Below are 15,280 nucleotides of genomic sequence, written 5' to 3' on the forward strand. Positions count from 1 at the left end.
GATGGACTGAGTTGGGCCGGGCTAACCGAGAGGATTTGCTGGTAGGCAGTTGGGACTTGCTTATCCTGCTGGTCGAGAAATAAGGTTCTGCAGGCCAGAATTGGGTTCAAGGGTTAGACTCGATATCTTTTATGTTGAAAGGTGTATAATGCGGCTGGACAAAGGGTAGTTTAGACAAAAGGCAAGCAGTTGTGACAATGGAGAGATGTAGGAGCACGGTTGAGAGATAAAGAGAATAATGTGTTGAATTGTTAGAAAATAATGACAATGCACAGGATTGTTTGTTTGCAACGAGCACGTCCTTGTATACCAACCAGGTGGACGCTTATGTAGCAGATTGAGACGAGTCCTGTCTTCAGCATCAAGCAGTGCTTAGCGGGGACGAGGTGCATAATTGCAGTCGCTGTCAAGCGCAGGATGAAGCATTTGTGGCACTACGTCCGATGACAGTGTGAGCAGAATCGGCCAAATTCAGGTAGTAAACTTGTCTGTCATATAAAATGGTCAACCATTTAAACCGCACACCCTTCCAACAAAGCCGCTCAAACCACCAGTAGCAGGCACGAATCCACCCGTGATTGGGCCAACAGATGCTGCATTCGGCACAACAAGAACCCTATCACCCAGCCTCATCCATTCCAAGCTGCTCAGAAAGCTGAACTTGATCTTAATTTCCTTGCCTTCCTGGGCATTCTGATCGTCCCCATCGAAGGCGAAGACGCCGCTGTCATCCCTGCTGGACGGTTCCGTATCGTCATCATGTTCAGCCAGGGCCACAGATGTCACTTTCACAGGACTCCTTGTCGAGTTGGCGTAGATCGTTGCATGACCACCCAAGATCAGAGGTGGAGAATTTGCAGCCCAGAAGTCTGAAGCTGGGAATGAAGCTGAGAACGAGCGGTAAGCGCTGGGTTCACCACCTTCAAAAGACGCTAAGATCATTCCTTTCCGAGCGCGGCGGAGATCACAGCTTGATGGAGCGACACTGCTGATAGGCTCAACGCCAATAGTCCCGATTTGGCCAGCTAATAGGGACCGCGTAGGAAGGCGAAGATTCCGCAGTGAGACAACGCGAACATCGTGCCACAATGCAGCAACCGTAGGTTCCTTTGCTTTGTTCATCGAGGAGGGTCCAGGTGCAGGTATTGATTTTGAGTAAAGATGCGATGGTGGCCTTCCATTGATAGTCGAGCTCGGAAACGAGATGGAGCGGTGCAAAGAGGTGTCCTGTTGTGTGGACTCGTGAATTGTCTCAACCAGGAATGGGCCAAGTTTCAAGCTGTCTCCTATGTGGATTGAGTTCGATAGCACAAAGCCGCAGAGGACGGTACCTTGGCCAGCCTCGTGGACGGCTCTCGATGCGTTGTAGACTTTCGATGGAGGCATCGCAAAGACCTCATCCACCTGGAATATCTTCGAGGACACATCGTTGTTATGATTTTGTACAAGGCTGGTCGAAGGTGCAGCTGCAATTCCTTGTGCACTTTCCTCAAGTATTGGCAATGATCTTAGGAGGCCATGTAGCTTCCCAATACCCTGAGCAGTTACTGCACTGGTCAAAACAATTGGTACCACTTCAATGCCCATTTCATCGATCAAAGTTGTCACTCTTTGGACTTCGACTTCGTCCGCTATACTAACACATTGCAAGTCCATTGGTTGATTGCTAGAACACTGACTTTGCCCTTCCAACGTGGACATCATGATAGGTTTCTTGCCAGCAGCTTTGAGAGCAGACAATAGCTTGCCCAATGTCTGGCGCAAATTCACTTTGGTCGCGATATCCATCTTAGTCATTGCCACTATCAGGGGAAGTCCAAGCTTTAAGCATAGCTCAATATGCATGAACAGGGAGTCTAAATTCGTTGCAGATTCAACTATGTTTGTCCACCCAGCTGCTGTAGGCCCCGTAAGCACATGTGCCTTCCCATCAACATCACTAGCTCCAGAATCCGCAGCGATACAAGCGATGGTCCAATGCGGTTTCCATGATACCAAAGTCCGAATAGTCGACTTCGAATATCGTGGCAGGCCCGGCGAATCTGACAAGAAGACCAAACGTTCTGCAGAGGCATGGATATCGTTCCAGGAGGACACATTCTCGGAAGCATAATTGATCACTACTGGGGGACCTTTAGTCCGCGCTGGCAAGTCGCGGGTCCCTCTTTTGTGGTAGCCGATGAGCTCCTGAGCAACAGAGCTTGTTACACCTGAAGCAATTTCGTGGGGATGTTTCAACAAGTTGAGACGACTTTTGCCGCGACCGTTGTCTAACGTGGAGGTCGCCAATGTGCCTAACAGAGAAGATTTACCTGAACTGGTAGCGCCAATCAATGATACTCTGAGCTGCACGACGTCGGACCGAGAAATGTCTGGCTCAATTGTTTCAAGGCCATGGACAGTCTCAACTGTTCTAAATTGTGCCGGGTTCGAGGTAAACGCTGGGCCCAGGGTCTGGGTGTATGTTTCTAAGTCGGGCCGCACCAGAGCCTCAGCCACCCAAAGGTTATCCACATGGTTTTGGGCAGTACTGCTATCGACTGCTTGTCTTGTATCGCTCCATTCACAATGACCGACAATGACCTTGCGAAGCACTTGCACAACACAGCCAAGACTAGCAGCCATCGTTTTCAGGTTGGCAAGGCTCTCGTCTAGCTCATCTTGTGCAAGACCCACAAAAGTACCGTCATCAGATACCCCAATTTCGTACAGTGCGCCTTGGCTTTCTTCAAGACCAGGAAGTAATGTCGCGGGTGTGCTCGAGATCCCAAGCTTGGTGGTAGTTTCGGGCAAACCTGGGATGATCGGATCTGCCATCGAGGACGAGTGAAAGGGCGATGACTGCTGTAGCCGCCATAGTAGTTGAGTTGTCAATTGCTGTAACCTTGTCTGACGGGACTGCATGGATGGTGGTTGTACAGGGTACGTTGGTGAGAGACTGTTGCTTCGCACGCCAGCTTTTGACAGGTACGCTGCTGAGTGCTGAGATCCAGAGACCTGAGTTGAGGTCGACGTTGAAGAGAAAATCCTTCGAGGGCGGAGAAGGAGATGTAACTTGTATTCGGTAGAGCCCTCCTGTGGCTCTGCTTCCAGTCTCGTTATACCTGTTTCGCTTAGATATACCGGGGAGGAGGGCCTGGCTGTCGATATCGCCTCATGCTGCTGTCCAACGTCCGCTTCGTCCACCGAAGGTTGTGGCGTCGCTCCTCGAGGTGTCGACCAAGGAGAGGACACACGCGGGGGGTTTGGGTCATATGTGAATATTGACGCCATATAGTCTGTTTACTATGAACTGGCTCCTATTCAGTCCTTTAATATCGGCCATTGATGTCTTATGAGCGCATGCGTCCGTAAAGAGAAAGTATTGGTATGCGAATAGTGTAACTGAAACAGTTGGATCACGGATTGATACATCGTTGGCAAACGTTCACTCGGGCAGTCGAATGCGGATCAAAAGCGTCAACCAGGACGTCAGAGATCTAGTGACATCTTCTTCATGGGCTGTGTAGCATGTGGTTCCTGGATGCCGTCGTTGTTGAGAGGCGGCAAGTTATGTGTAGCAGGATGAATGAACGATACTTATGTACGGAGTACGGAGTATAGCAATTTGAGTCACAACGCAGTTTGGGGAGGTCTTGGCAGCAGGAATGATGGCATTGCTGTAGCAACTTGAACTTCTGCAGCATGTGATTCAAAATGTGATTCAAATGTTGCAGAAGGCGAGCACACCTTGCAAAAGTTAAATGAATACCCCGTACGCCGTACATCTGTATATTCTAGGCCTAGCACATCGCCACCTCAGCTTCTTTTTCTAGCAACTTAGTAATGGCGGTCTGGCGGTATCCCTTCCCATATGTACTCATCTTATCTGCATAATCTATCGCCCTCAAAATCCCCAATTCGAACCACCAGACCTCAAAGAGAACCAGCCGCTATGCTGCAAAGACAAAGAAAGGAGCTGGAGGCTACGCCCTGGCAAGCCGAGTCAACCCCTTCTCGATAAATCACCACATATCGTCATCGTCATCATCCCCTTGAAGGGAAGATCCAAAATCCGAATGCTGACTGGAGGAATGATAACCCCCACCATAACCACTACCATGTAGTCCTCCGTTTTCAAGACCGTGCTTACTACCTCTCGAGCTTGGCCGACGCCCGTCGCCATCATAATCATACATTGAAGTGTCTCCATCATGGTCTTCACCTGGCCCGTACGCTGATCCTCCATAAGGTGATTTGTGCTGGTCAGTAGGCTGCTGCTGCTGCGATGTCTGTCATTAGCCAACATGCAAAACATTATGTGCTTAGTGTAAGCATACCTGTTGGTACCGCTGATATTGTGTAAACTCATCTGGCTGATCTTTACCCTGCTGTTGCTGTTTCTTCTGCTGTTTTGCACTTGTTGGCAGATTCATCTGTGGGTGCATCTGCTGAACTTTGGCCAAGTAGCTGTACATGAAATTGCTCAACAGCACTTGCGAATAGAGTGCCCTGCGTGGATTGGCAAGCTTAATGTGCGCCATGCGGTAGATTGCCCTTTCTTCTAATATCGAGAACCGCGTCCAATTGTAATCAACGTCAGGCTTCAAAGCTTTGTGGGGTGGATCGGGAGAAAGACCACGGGAAAACTTCTTATGTGCAGAATCTCGGTCGCCTTTGTGTTTCTTGCCGCCACCGAAAATGGAGGAGAACAGGCCATCTTTCTCCTTCTTGCCATCTCCTCCGGACGTCTTCCGTGCACTTTCTTTCTTGCGCTCCTCTTCTAACTTTAGGTTGTTTCTGTCAAGCACAATACTCTCCCGGCCTTTTCCTCCTTCTATAGAGTTTTGCAAAACGTCCAGACGGGTAGTATCGTGTTTCTCAGGTGGCTTGCTGATTTTGGCTTTGGGCTTGCTATGTAGGGTCTCTAGTCTTCTGTCTTTGTTCTCGCTCTCTTCCTTACCAAGCAGCCAGCCCCAGCTTGACTTTTTGGAATCGTCTTTCTTGATGTCTCTGGGTTTCCGATCGTCCCCTCTCCTCTCATCTGAAAACGTAGGTATGAAGGATAGATTGCTCGTGTTTGTGTCGTTGCCTGGTAGTGGAGACGGGTGCGAAGACATCTGCTCTAGACTCTGGTTACTTCTGGAGCCTGGAGGCATTCCTCTATTGTTGTTCAGTAGTGATGCCTGTTTCATAGTGCCGCGCTGTGGAGGAGGTGAGATAGGTCTTGCTTCCTCTCGAGAGGACGTGCGCTCAGGAAGGCGATTGTGAATTGAGGTTGAAGTAGAAGTAGAAGGAGCAGGTGATAGTGTTTGAGACAGTGGCTCTTCCTCCGCCGGGGTTTTCGGGGCCTCCAGAACAATCTGAGGGATTGTCTGATTTTCAGGTGGGATCTGCAAGCTTGATCGCCCATGAGTGCTCAATCTAGATTGCCATTGTCGCGTCTGCGGCTGAGATGGTGCACTGGATCTATCTGCTGGTTCTCCTGTGTATAGTGTCGAATCGAAAGACCGAACAGAGTCTGATTTAGTGTGTGAGCTAGAGGACGGGCTCCGACCACCAGGACGTGAAAAGTTGGTCGTTCTTGCAGGTGCTGACATTTGTTCCGTGTTCGAGCGCGAAATACCTGTATTCTGTTCGAGTTGGGACGGTGGTAGAGCCGGCACATCAGGAATGGTCGGGACTGCAGGGACATCCTCCACAGCGTCCACAGCGTCGGGTGCACCGGATCTCCCCACCCGTCTAGCATACGACAAACGTGTGGGCTGCCCTTTCGTACTGCCACGACGATACTGGGTTCTGGTAGACCGACGCAAGCTCTGGCCTGGCACAGAGGGTAGGATGACGTCCTCGCCAGGGCTGTCTGCGTTCTCGAGACTGAGTCGCTTTAGCTTCACTGCATCAGTCACAAGCGATTCCAGCTCTTCTAGGTTTGGATCTTGCGGCTGGCTCCTCGCCGACCTGGAACGTTTGCGCTCAAGCCTTTCGGCCCCATCCTGATATCCCTCCGCCCCTCGCCCATTAGAATTGTCGATCTGTCTAGAAAGCATAGACTTTTTTCTTTGTAGCCCTCCTGACGATCCCCCTTGACTACTCAAGGAGCTTGACCGCGACCACTCTCCAGAAGCCGAGGATGAGAGCTCTCCGGACCTTCGCTTGATTTGATCTGCCTTGCCCTCGAGGAAGGACTTGAACTCCATAGGCGCCAGCTCCGGATGCAGTCTTGCAGGAACCCAGAAAAGCCTCGAAGAGTCGTCTTCACTGTCAGAAGCAGAGGGTGCAGCTGGCATGCCGGCAGCATTTATGGAAGGTAGATCCGGATCCCCGGTCGCTGTCACATCCATTGACATCCTCCTCAGTGCCTGAAGGTTGCTCAGCTCTTGCGCAACAGCAGCAGGGCTTGACTCGTAGTCAATGTCGCTAAGTGGGAATTGTGTAGTTGCTGTATCTGATGGGGCCCTACCGCGAAATTCTGGGGGCGAGGAAGCCCCATTTTGTCTCTCCCAGGAATTGTTCCTGTGGGTCGCTGCCGGTCTCATCTGCCCGTTCACCGTGGGCGCCGAATGATCATTGGACATCTTCCGCCCTGTCACAGGGGGTGAGTTTTGCGGATGCCAATCAACAGTAGGAGGGGAGCGGTGGTCGAGCGTAGAGCTTAGATGAGAGGATATATGATGGTTCTGTGAGGCTGATTCTCTTCTAGTCGCGTAGTTGTTGTCGTCTTCGTACATATGCCCGAGCACTTCGGTAACATGGTGATTGTCGTCACTAATGGAAAGTTGAGGAGCATGGCCTCTCCTCGCCACGTATGGTCCCCCAGCATCTCTCGGCCGGGTAGTAGTCTGTGGAATCGCTCGTTAGCATGTTACAGCAAGACGGGTGACCAAGCTCTTTGTGCTGTTGCAAGGAGTAAGGGTAGAGCTCCTGGCACCCCTAATCAGATCACAGATCACAGATCATGATGGTGCTATCTGGAGTGTGAGACTCCACTCAAACATGGCTCTCATGCTTCGATATGATCGCAGGATCTATTCATTGAACGTACCTGCATTGTATCAGACTGTAGGCGAGGCCGGCAGTTGCCTCCTCCCTGTCACGCCTGGGGTGACGATCGAACGAACCACTAGTGATCACCTCCTTGCGCTCCAGTAAAATCCGCCAGTATGGGAGGAGACAGTCGCATCAGTCATCCGTGCTGAGACTGAACAAAGGACACAGAACTTGTGTATGTGTCTGGTCCGTTCATCTGCTGCCCGATGACGATAGCAGGCTCCAAAATTCAAGTTGTCTGGGAGCTGCGGGCAGCAGCATGAGGGCTACTGCTAAAGAGCTAAACTACAGTACTAGCTGCACGTAAGCCTGCAGTGGGCTACTTATTATCGAGGCCCGGGAGCCCGCTGTCACTCCAAATTGCCTTGCTCTCCTCCCCGTACCACGTGCCCTTGAAGTACAAGTCAGACATAGGTAGGAGTACCTCATTCGTACCAGACAGTGGCAAAAGGATCTCTGAAAGAACAGAGCACTGGCATCCTTGGATGACAGAGTTCAGGAGTCCTCTGTACGGCGATCTTCCATTTACCACGCTCAACTTCAATGTTTCGCTCGGTTACACCGCCAGGCGAGAGAGCATGACTTTCTCCCGAAGCGAGGCCGCCCCTTATTTCAAAAATCGCCCCCTATTTCATCCTTCTACACAGCAGTGCATACGCGCCAGCAGCCTAATTGATGTTATCCGCAGATTAAATGGCCGACAGCGAGTACAGGGAAACGTAAGGGCGTAATGCATACTACGCTAAAAAGGTTGGATGCAGTGTCCGTTCCAATTTTAGACTCATAATGTGTGACTGATAAAGCTCTTGGAGATCCGCTGTGATCGAACTATGAGGAATGGGCATAGAGACAGCATTTTCGTCATCGTCATTTCACGCTCGACAATCGTCACGCCAGTCATTGACCTGATGCAGCATGCGTCCAACTCTCATTGACACAGCCATACCTGATCCTGCTCGGCCATCGCTCGGTCCCCTCCGGAAATCTCTTGCTACGCCTTTTCTCATGGCTGGGACAGGTCCAATATAGTCTCATCCCCAAGGATTATCAAAGGGGTCAGATGCGCCAGCAAATCCTCCGCTCGGTTTTGCCGCGGAAGCCGTTGGTGTCTGATTATTTGAAGCAGATGTCCATCCCCCATAATCTTCATCCGCAGTAATTGACGGATTCTGTCCAGGCTTTTGAGAGGACGTTATAGGCTCTCCCCATCCACTCGATATGTCGTTGGGCGTGATATGGGTGGGAGGTTTCCCTATATCAACAGTTGGCGCTTTCGGCTTTGATGGTGCTGGCGTCGGTTCGGAAGTACCCCAAGCAGTATTGTCATGGGCAGAAGACCAAGGATCAAATATAGCGGAACTATTCTGCGACACGAGTGGAGGAGGCTTGGACGCAGCGTTGGGTTTGGGCGGCGGGGCTGGTGGTGCGGAGAGGTTGAACGCAGAGTTGAAGGTTGACGAAGGAGACGAGGAGGGAATCTTTGCGGGTTGCGGTACAGGAGGAGGATCTGCGGAGGCAAATCCAGCAAAATCATCTTCAGCAAAGTGATCCTGCGAGGTCGGCTCCTGAGGTCTTGAAGTCGAGGGAAGCGGTTGAGTAAGTGCGAAGTCGGGGCCATGGGAAGGTTTTCGTGGGGCAGGAGCTTGTGATTTTGGCTGTTCAGGTTTCCTTGAGGGTAGGCTATCAAAAAACCCTCCACCAACCAAAGGCGGCGGAGATGATAGTTGCGGCGCCGAGGGAGCAGACTTGACGGGTGCGGATGCTGCAAATGCACCTGTGGCAGAGAAAGAAGACTTAGCCTGCTGCCGCGGTCGAGATGATGCTGTGACCTCAGGGTTGGCAAAACTCAGACCACCAAAGGCATCTGCAAGCCCTCCAAATGCGTCCTGTGGTTGTTTTATTGGTGGTGCTGTACCACCAAAAGAAGGTTGCCGATTGTGCGGTTGAGGTTGGGCTTCTGCTTTGGGGGCAGAAGAATACAGAGAGAGAATGGATTGCTTGAGATCAGGCCGAGATTGACCGGTTGAGCCAACAGGATTTGAGTTGGCGCTTGAAGGGCGAGCAGGTCCCGAAGATGGTACATTGCCAAAGAAGTCGAGTCCAAGAAGCGAATCCCCCGGTTTGGTTTGTCTGGAGGTTGTGGGAATGGCGCTTTTGGGCTGTGGTCTGATACTAGCATTATCTGTCGTGCTCGGTCGCACCGGCGGAGCCAGGTTGTCCTCGTCAAATAGATCGATAGCTGGTGCAGGTCGTCGCTGAGATTGCGTCTGATTTGAGACAGCTCGTTGCTTCTCGGAAGCGGATCGCTCTATCTTTGCTTTCTCCTGCACAAGGCTCAGCGGCTGTGTTGGCATACTCAGCATTATTTACATGGCTGCAAATAGTGTTTTCCGACTCACCACATCGTCGTCCCCGTCCTCATCCAATACAGACGGATCTGGCATTGGCCCCTCCATAACCCATCTTTTTGATTCGTACTTGGTACGAATGAAGTTTTCGATCTTTCTATACCTTGCACGTCAGCGAGTCCGTATACATGAAGGCCGACCACAGCTACGTACGCCTCTGATGGCATATGCCCTGCAGCGAGTTTGGCCTCCCAGTATCTGCTTCCTGTTAGATCCATGCCGTCCAGACCGTCCAAGAAGTTGTGCACACTGACTTGTTTGCTCTTGAATTTCCCCATCTCAACACGCTTTGGAGTTGCTCATCTGTCCAAGCATCCAGCTCTACTGATTTCACCCGACTGATATGAGTACCCATTCCTCGATGGATGCCTGAGCACCGAATGCAGATAAAGACTCCAATGTTCCAGCTCGCCCATCTTGGGTCTAAAGAATATCAGTGATCTCGGGGTTTATAGGCAATCCGGATAACGTCGTACGTTTGTTCTTTTTGCAGTCTGCACAGACCTTGTTGCCTTCAAGCTTCAAGAGATTTTTAATCGTCTGCTGGTTCTCTGCGGCGCGTTCTGACCCAGCGCGGCGAGACATGGTGCCACCGCAAATATGCCGGGCTTGTAAACAATGTGTCGTCTCAGATCAGGTTCTGGACATGAGTTGATTAACTTGACAGTTTCCAAGCAGTACTAGTATCGCAGACCAGCAGGTGCGCATTGAATAATCCCATAGAACCTTGGCAACGGGCTTTCAGACGTGTAGAGCGAGTATGACAACATTCTGAGCCTCTGCAACCATTTACACTTTGCTCTAGTTAGAAAGACCTTATGACGGGATCAATTTCCAATATTCATCGGTTTACTACTATTTCTAAACTTTAGCCTTGCTCCCATCATCTACTGGGTCATCCTTAGAAAATTTCAAGCTGATGCTGTTGACGCAGTGCCTCTCATCTGTTGGTGTATTATAGCCCTCTCCTTTGAAGACATGACCGAGGTGGCCCCCACAGTTGCTACAGACAATCTCTGTCCTCTGCATGCCGAAAGTGCTGTCTGTATGTCTCGTGACTGCGCCAGGGATGGAGTCATAATATGCTGGCCAGCCACAGCCAGACTTGAATTTGTGATTGGCTTTGTAGAGTGGCGCATTGCAACCAGCGCATGTGTAGACACCCGAATCGGGCATATGTTTATCGTATTCACCTGTACCTGGAGCTTCGGTGCCTTTTTGTCGGAGGATTCTGAATTGTTCTGCGCTCAGGAGTCAGCATGAGGACATCAGATGGGATGATAGAACAATTCGCACCCTTGTTGAGCACAGCCTGCCACTCCTGATTAGTTCTTTGATCTGGATAAGTCATGTTGGCGGATGACGAGGATGAACTGAAAAGAGAGCCTAGGAATGGAATAGTGGGCATAGATCTGATAGCTGTTCCTCGTACGAAAGGCGACAACGCTCGCTGTGGTACCTGAAGCCGAGTTGCGTTTGTAAAGGTGTAAAAGGTACGAACGATAGTCGAAACTGATGGGAGACGCATTAATGTAGTTCTGGGATAGGAGACTTGCCGAGGACGAGTCGTACTTATACACCTCAATGCACAGGGCGGCACAGATGGCGAAGTACGGAGTTAGTAGTGTGAAGCATTTCAAATCATATATGTCATCTAGATCAGTCATCTTTCAACGACCAATCACGGATTTCTACCTACGTAGTACTCCTAGAACAAGCGTGACCCTACACCGGATACAGCACATCCAACAACTGTCAATTGGCTTCCTTTATATAAATTTCAAAGCCAATGCAACCGCATCGTGCTCGACATATGACCACAGGAGCTATTCAGACACATGGCGCCCAGCATTATGATATCTTAGACAACGAAATTCCAAAACAAGACGCAGACATTTCTATGAACGCCTCGCTTTGCCAGTAATCAAAATCTCCCCTTGACCCACAGTAACTTTCCAACCTTCTTTGACAAGCATACGACTGACTGCTGGACCGATTCTTGGGGTCCCATCTCTGCTATGCCGACCTATGCCTGTGACTACTCGATAACCTTCTCTTACCGGACCTCCCCCCCCACTGGCGTACTTGGTATCACCCAAATTATCCCACCAAATGGCTACCTGCTTTTTCGCGATCCGGACTGCATCGGCTACACTGACTCCATGCAGATCCAGCATACACGAGGTTGACTGGGACATAACAAGACTGTCTGCGGCGTATGCACTCAGTTCTTTTGCCGCCCTGACGTTCTCATGCGCAACATCAGCATAGTATGCTGCGGCACCCCCGATTAAGTGGTCTGACTTTCCTCGCCGGTAAGCGTTGCTTGCCTGCAAGAAGGCAGTGTTTCCAGCAGCTGCTTTGGCCGCTGCAAGGCTCTCGGCTTTCAAGTAGCTCACCTGATTCCATGGCGTTGACGACGGGGTTTTACTTGACTCAATATCAGAAGTCAAGTCGACAGGCGCATATTTGGCGATAATTGGGGATTGGCTAGCAGATATCTCCATTGGCGCTGTGATCATTGCACCAGCAAGCTCCTGAGCTGCGGAAGTCTTGTTGCCCGACATGACGAGGAGGCCATAGAGCTGCGACTCTGGTATTGAAGGAAATTCGGTGCGTAATTCTGCAAATTGAGCTTTTCCGACAGAGCTCGAAGTCTCTGCAGAGCTAAAGTTTGCGCCCTCTTGAGAGGCCAGTAAGCTGATTGTGCGAGCTAGCGACTTGTTTTGAGCGTGGTATATTGACCTGACATATTGAGTGCGAAGCACGCTCCGCGCACGGATAAACTCAACGTCGTCAGCCATTGATGCCCACACGTTGTAGGGCTCGTGTTGTGCTCCGGCATACATCGATGTAGTAGAGTTTGATCTAGTAGAGTCACTTGTGCGCAACCGCCGTTTTGCCTTTCCCTTTCGACCACGACCATGATCTTCGACTTGTGTGAAGCCATCAATCCCTTTGGGGATTGTTGACTGTCCTTCCGGCTCGCTTTGGTCGATGAACGATAGATTCAGCAATTCATCAATCGTCCTTGTAAGATTCCCGTGACACTTCTGTAGTCGATAGCATACGTTCTGCTCAGTAATGTTGGGAAACATAGCCCTCAGCCATGCGACCTTGGCTTCGTCGCCCGCATCATCCAAATCTCGACCTTCAGCAGAATCGTCGTCCCATGCAAGATCGCTCAGTCCTGTTGTGATACTCTCGACTTCCTGGGATCCTGAGAGAGTGCCATTGCAACTGGACGCCGATTCAACAGATGTTTCTAAATCTCTAGCTACGAAGCCTCCTGTTCCCGACGCATCGAAGGCCCTGGTATCCGCTTCTAATGCAGCCGCTTTTATGATCTCAAGATTTTCGAGGCAAGTACCGAGGGCTTCCTGGTTCCCCAAATCGTAATCCAAACAGATCGCATAAAAGGCAGGTTCGTCAATTGGAGGACAAAAGTCACTACGTAACTTCTGCAACCACTTAGTGACTACATGCACCCAGAATTTGAGAGTTTGCGCCACGACTTACTTCTATTATCGCTTTTGTGTCATCCATATTCGATACTTGAGCACAACTTTCTAGATCGTCTAGCGTAGTCTAGCTGCTGTAGAGTAATTTCTTGATAACATGCTTGCAATCGAACGACAAGTAAACAGCAGAGATCCGCTTCTAGATTCATGGCAATCATAGAAGAACACACTGGATTGGGTTACAAAAGAGCTGAATTGTGTGGCATACTACTAAAATTCTCCAGGTTGGCGGAATACGTCAAGAGGCATCTGGCGGCCATTGGGTCAGCGCCAAGACTATTGACGCACTCTGCTCAAATAGTAATATCTAATAGTATTGAATAGTAGTATGTCAAGGCAGCGAGGCTATCATACATCGCTCAGCAGGACTGCACACTGTATCGGTGGATAGCTTCCACTAATGGTTTCCTAGTCTCCACTTTATCAAACACCTGAGCATGATCCAGCGTTCGAAACCAGATAAGATCCCCACCTTTTCCTCTCCATTTCTGGTCCTGCCATCCTACATCGAGGTGCACGTTACAAGAGTTCCTGTCGACAGTCTTCGGAGAGGATAGCCCAGAGATACCACATCTGGTGTATGCATTCGATCTCAGATGCAAGGCGGTGGACCCTAACTCATTTTCTGATATCACTTCCATGGGAATATTGCCGTTAGTAGTATCGCATCCAGATTCCTCCTTGCGTGCTACTTTCTCTTCATTACAAGTCGCAAGATAGTTTCCAACGGCTTTGGTGTTCACAATGAGATCCCGCTCTGCAAGACTCACGGTGATAGCACGCTCACCAATATCCTGTTTCCACAGAACGTTTTCTGACCAGAAGAAGCATCGTGATAGGCTATGAGAAACGCCCATGTCCATGCTTGCGAAGTAGTAAAGCTGGTGCTCGTTTGCCCGTTGTGGCTTACGGCGAGTGAAATTGTAAGCCACGTCTGGAAGATGTAACAAGATCGAGATGGGGTCAATGAGCACGACAGGACCAATCTGATTGGCCAGTTTTGGCGATTTCAGCAGTTGGGTAGTAACAACGGTTCCATAAGAGTGCGAGACGAGGACAGGCTTATCAAATTCATGGTATTTGAGGATTGCTTGGATCTCGTCGCACATCTCGTCTTTCGTCATTGCTGAGTGTGTTATGCGGAAGCTGATCGGCATGATCTCAATTGCGATAGTCCCTACCTGGTCATCGGCGCTTCGCCCGGCATTAAGATGGGAATCTAGCTGACGAAGAAAGTTGACATAAGGGTAGAGACCAATCCCGATACCATGGACGAACACGACCGGTCTTCGGGTCCGTGACGTATGCGGGCGATGCCAGTATGTAAGTCGTGTAGCAGGAGAACGTTTGGCCATGAAAAGGGTAAACGGTCGTATGGGGAAGATCATGAAGAAGTAGGGCGATGCAGTTCGGCGAAATGCGAAGCCGTAGGCATGTAAGCGCAAGCAAGTCAAGAAGTCGACGAATCCAACACACTGCCATCATCAGGAACCGAGCAGACTGATGAGTTGTGCGAGCTTACGAAATACCACAGTATACTACGGTGAGCCATACTAACACCATCAATTGTAAGTCGTAAGCAGACAGCACTACCACGGCCATCCGGTATCTTCCTGCCCAGGAGAGCCTCGGTAGCAACCACATATTCTTCAAGCTCATCATCATCCTCCCCTGGGGGTCCATCCCTATTGAAAAAAGCCCATAGAAAGAATTCCTTGATGTTGTCTCTCTTGATTTCATCCGTCGTTGCACCCAAGAACCACTTCTTGAAATATGCTTCCGGATCAGGGATATTGCTGTTGCAGAGTTGGAACAACTCCTTCCTCTCGTTTCGTGATGGTGCTGCTGGGTGCACTGCTTCGTATTGTAGTTTCTCTCGATAGATGAAATTGACGAAGATATAGAAGACCACCTCTGCAGAGGTCCAGACTTTGAAGGGTAAGGGAGCTTCGATAGGTATTGGAGAGTCCATCACTTGAGAAGTTACCCATGCTGAGAAATAAATGATGCTTAGGGGCGCAACGCTTTGCAGGCCAATAATGCAAGCTCGAATGAAGATGTATTCGAGGAGAGAAGTTCCGATCATGCTGGACGTGCTTGTCTTCCCGTCAATCGTAGAAGTATGCGCTCTGGCATGGGCGGAAGACGAGTGCACCTTTGTAGGAAGTGCATTTGCGGCAAGGTATCAAGCTTCATTCAACCAAAACGCCTTGCACGTCAGAATTGGCTATTTCAGTGAATGCAATAAGCCCCAACAACTGATTTGGAGATGCAGCTTCCTTGGATACTGGATTTGCATGTGCTTGCCAGAATAACTCGGCA

At 50.1% G+C, this 15,280-nt stretch overlaps 6 protein-coding genes across 6 annotated transcripts; all 6 read right to left on the minus strand.

Annotated features, from left to right (window-relative positions):
• Positions 1-504: 504 nt before the first annotated feature.
• EPUS_04262 (uncharacterized protein) lies at positions 505-3,273 on the minus strand (the record flags this gene model as incomplete). The annotated part of the gene is made up of 1 exon (XM_007803358.1): positions 505-3,273. One exon carries the CDS (start codon positions 3,271-3,273, stop codon positions 505-507), a length of 2,769 nt encoding a protein of 922 aa, XP_007801549.1.
• A 731-nt stretch (positions 3,274-4,004) lies between these two features.
• EPUS_04263 (uncharacterized protein) lies at positions 4,005-7,030 on the minus strand (the record flags this gene model as incomplete). Its single annotated transcript, XM_007803359.1, has 3 exons — positions 4,005-4,262; positions 4,320-6,821; positions 7,025-7,030. 3 exons carry the CDS (start codon positions 7,028-7,030, stop codon positions 4,005-4,007), a joined length of 2,766 nt encoding a protein of 921 aa, XP_007801550.1.
• A 1,030-nt stretch (positions 7,031-8,060) lies between these two features.
• Positions 8,061-10,022, minus strand: EPUS_04264 (uncharacterized protein; the record flags this gene model as incomplete). The annotated part of the gene is made up of 5 exons (XM_007803360.1): positions 8,061-9,371; positions 9,429-9,534; positions 9,591-9,635; positions 9,692-9,860; positions 9,914-10,022. 5 exons carry the CDS (start codon positions 10,020-10,022, stop codon positions 8,061-8,063), a joined length of 1,740 nt encoding a protein of 579 aa, XP_007801551.1.
• Positions 10,023-10,298: 276 nt separating this feature from the next.
• On the minus strand, positions 10,299-10,788 carry EPUS_04265 (uncharacterized protein; the record flags this gene model as incomplete). The annotated part of the gene is made up of 2 exons (XM_007803361.1): positions 10,299-10,678; positions 10,734-10,788. The coding sequence occupies 2 exons, from the start codon at positions 10,786-10,788 to the stop codon at positions 10,299-10,301; spliced, it is 435 nt and encodes a 144-aa protein (XP_007801552.1).
• A 547-nt stretch (positions 10,789-11,335) lies between these two features.
• On the minus strand, positions 11,336-12,983 carry EPUS_04266 (uncharacterized protein; the record flags this gene model as incomplete). Its single annotated transcript, XM_007803362.1, has 2 exons — positions 11,336-12,898; positions 12,957-12,983. The coding sequence occupies 2 exons, from the start codon at positions 12,981-12,983 to the stop codon at positions 11,336-11,338; spliced, it is 1,590 nt and encodes a 529-aa protein (XP_007801553.1).
• A 334-nt stretch (positions 12,984-13,317) lies between these two features.
• On the minus strand, positions 13,318-15,044 carry EPUS_04267 (uncharacterized protein; the record flags this gene model as incomplete). The annotated part of the gene is made up of 2 exons (XM_007803363.1): positions 13,318-14,433; positions 14,481-15,044. The coding sequence occupies 2 exons, from the start codon at positions 15,042-15,044 to the stop codon at positions 13,318-13,320; spliced, it is 1,680 nt and encodes a 559-aa protein (XP_007801554.1).
• Positions 15,045-15,280: the final 236 nt, after the last annotated feature.

The sequence above is a fragment of the Endocarpon pusillum genome, assembly GCF_000464535.1.
Source record: "Endocarpon pusillum Z07020 unplaced genomic scaffold scaffold218, whole genome shotgun sequence".
Classification (NCBI taxonomy): Eukaryota; Fungi; Ascomycota; class Eurotiomycetes; order Verrucariales; family Verrucariaceae; genus Endocarpon; species Endocarpon pusillum.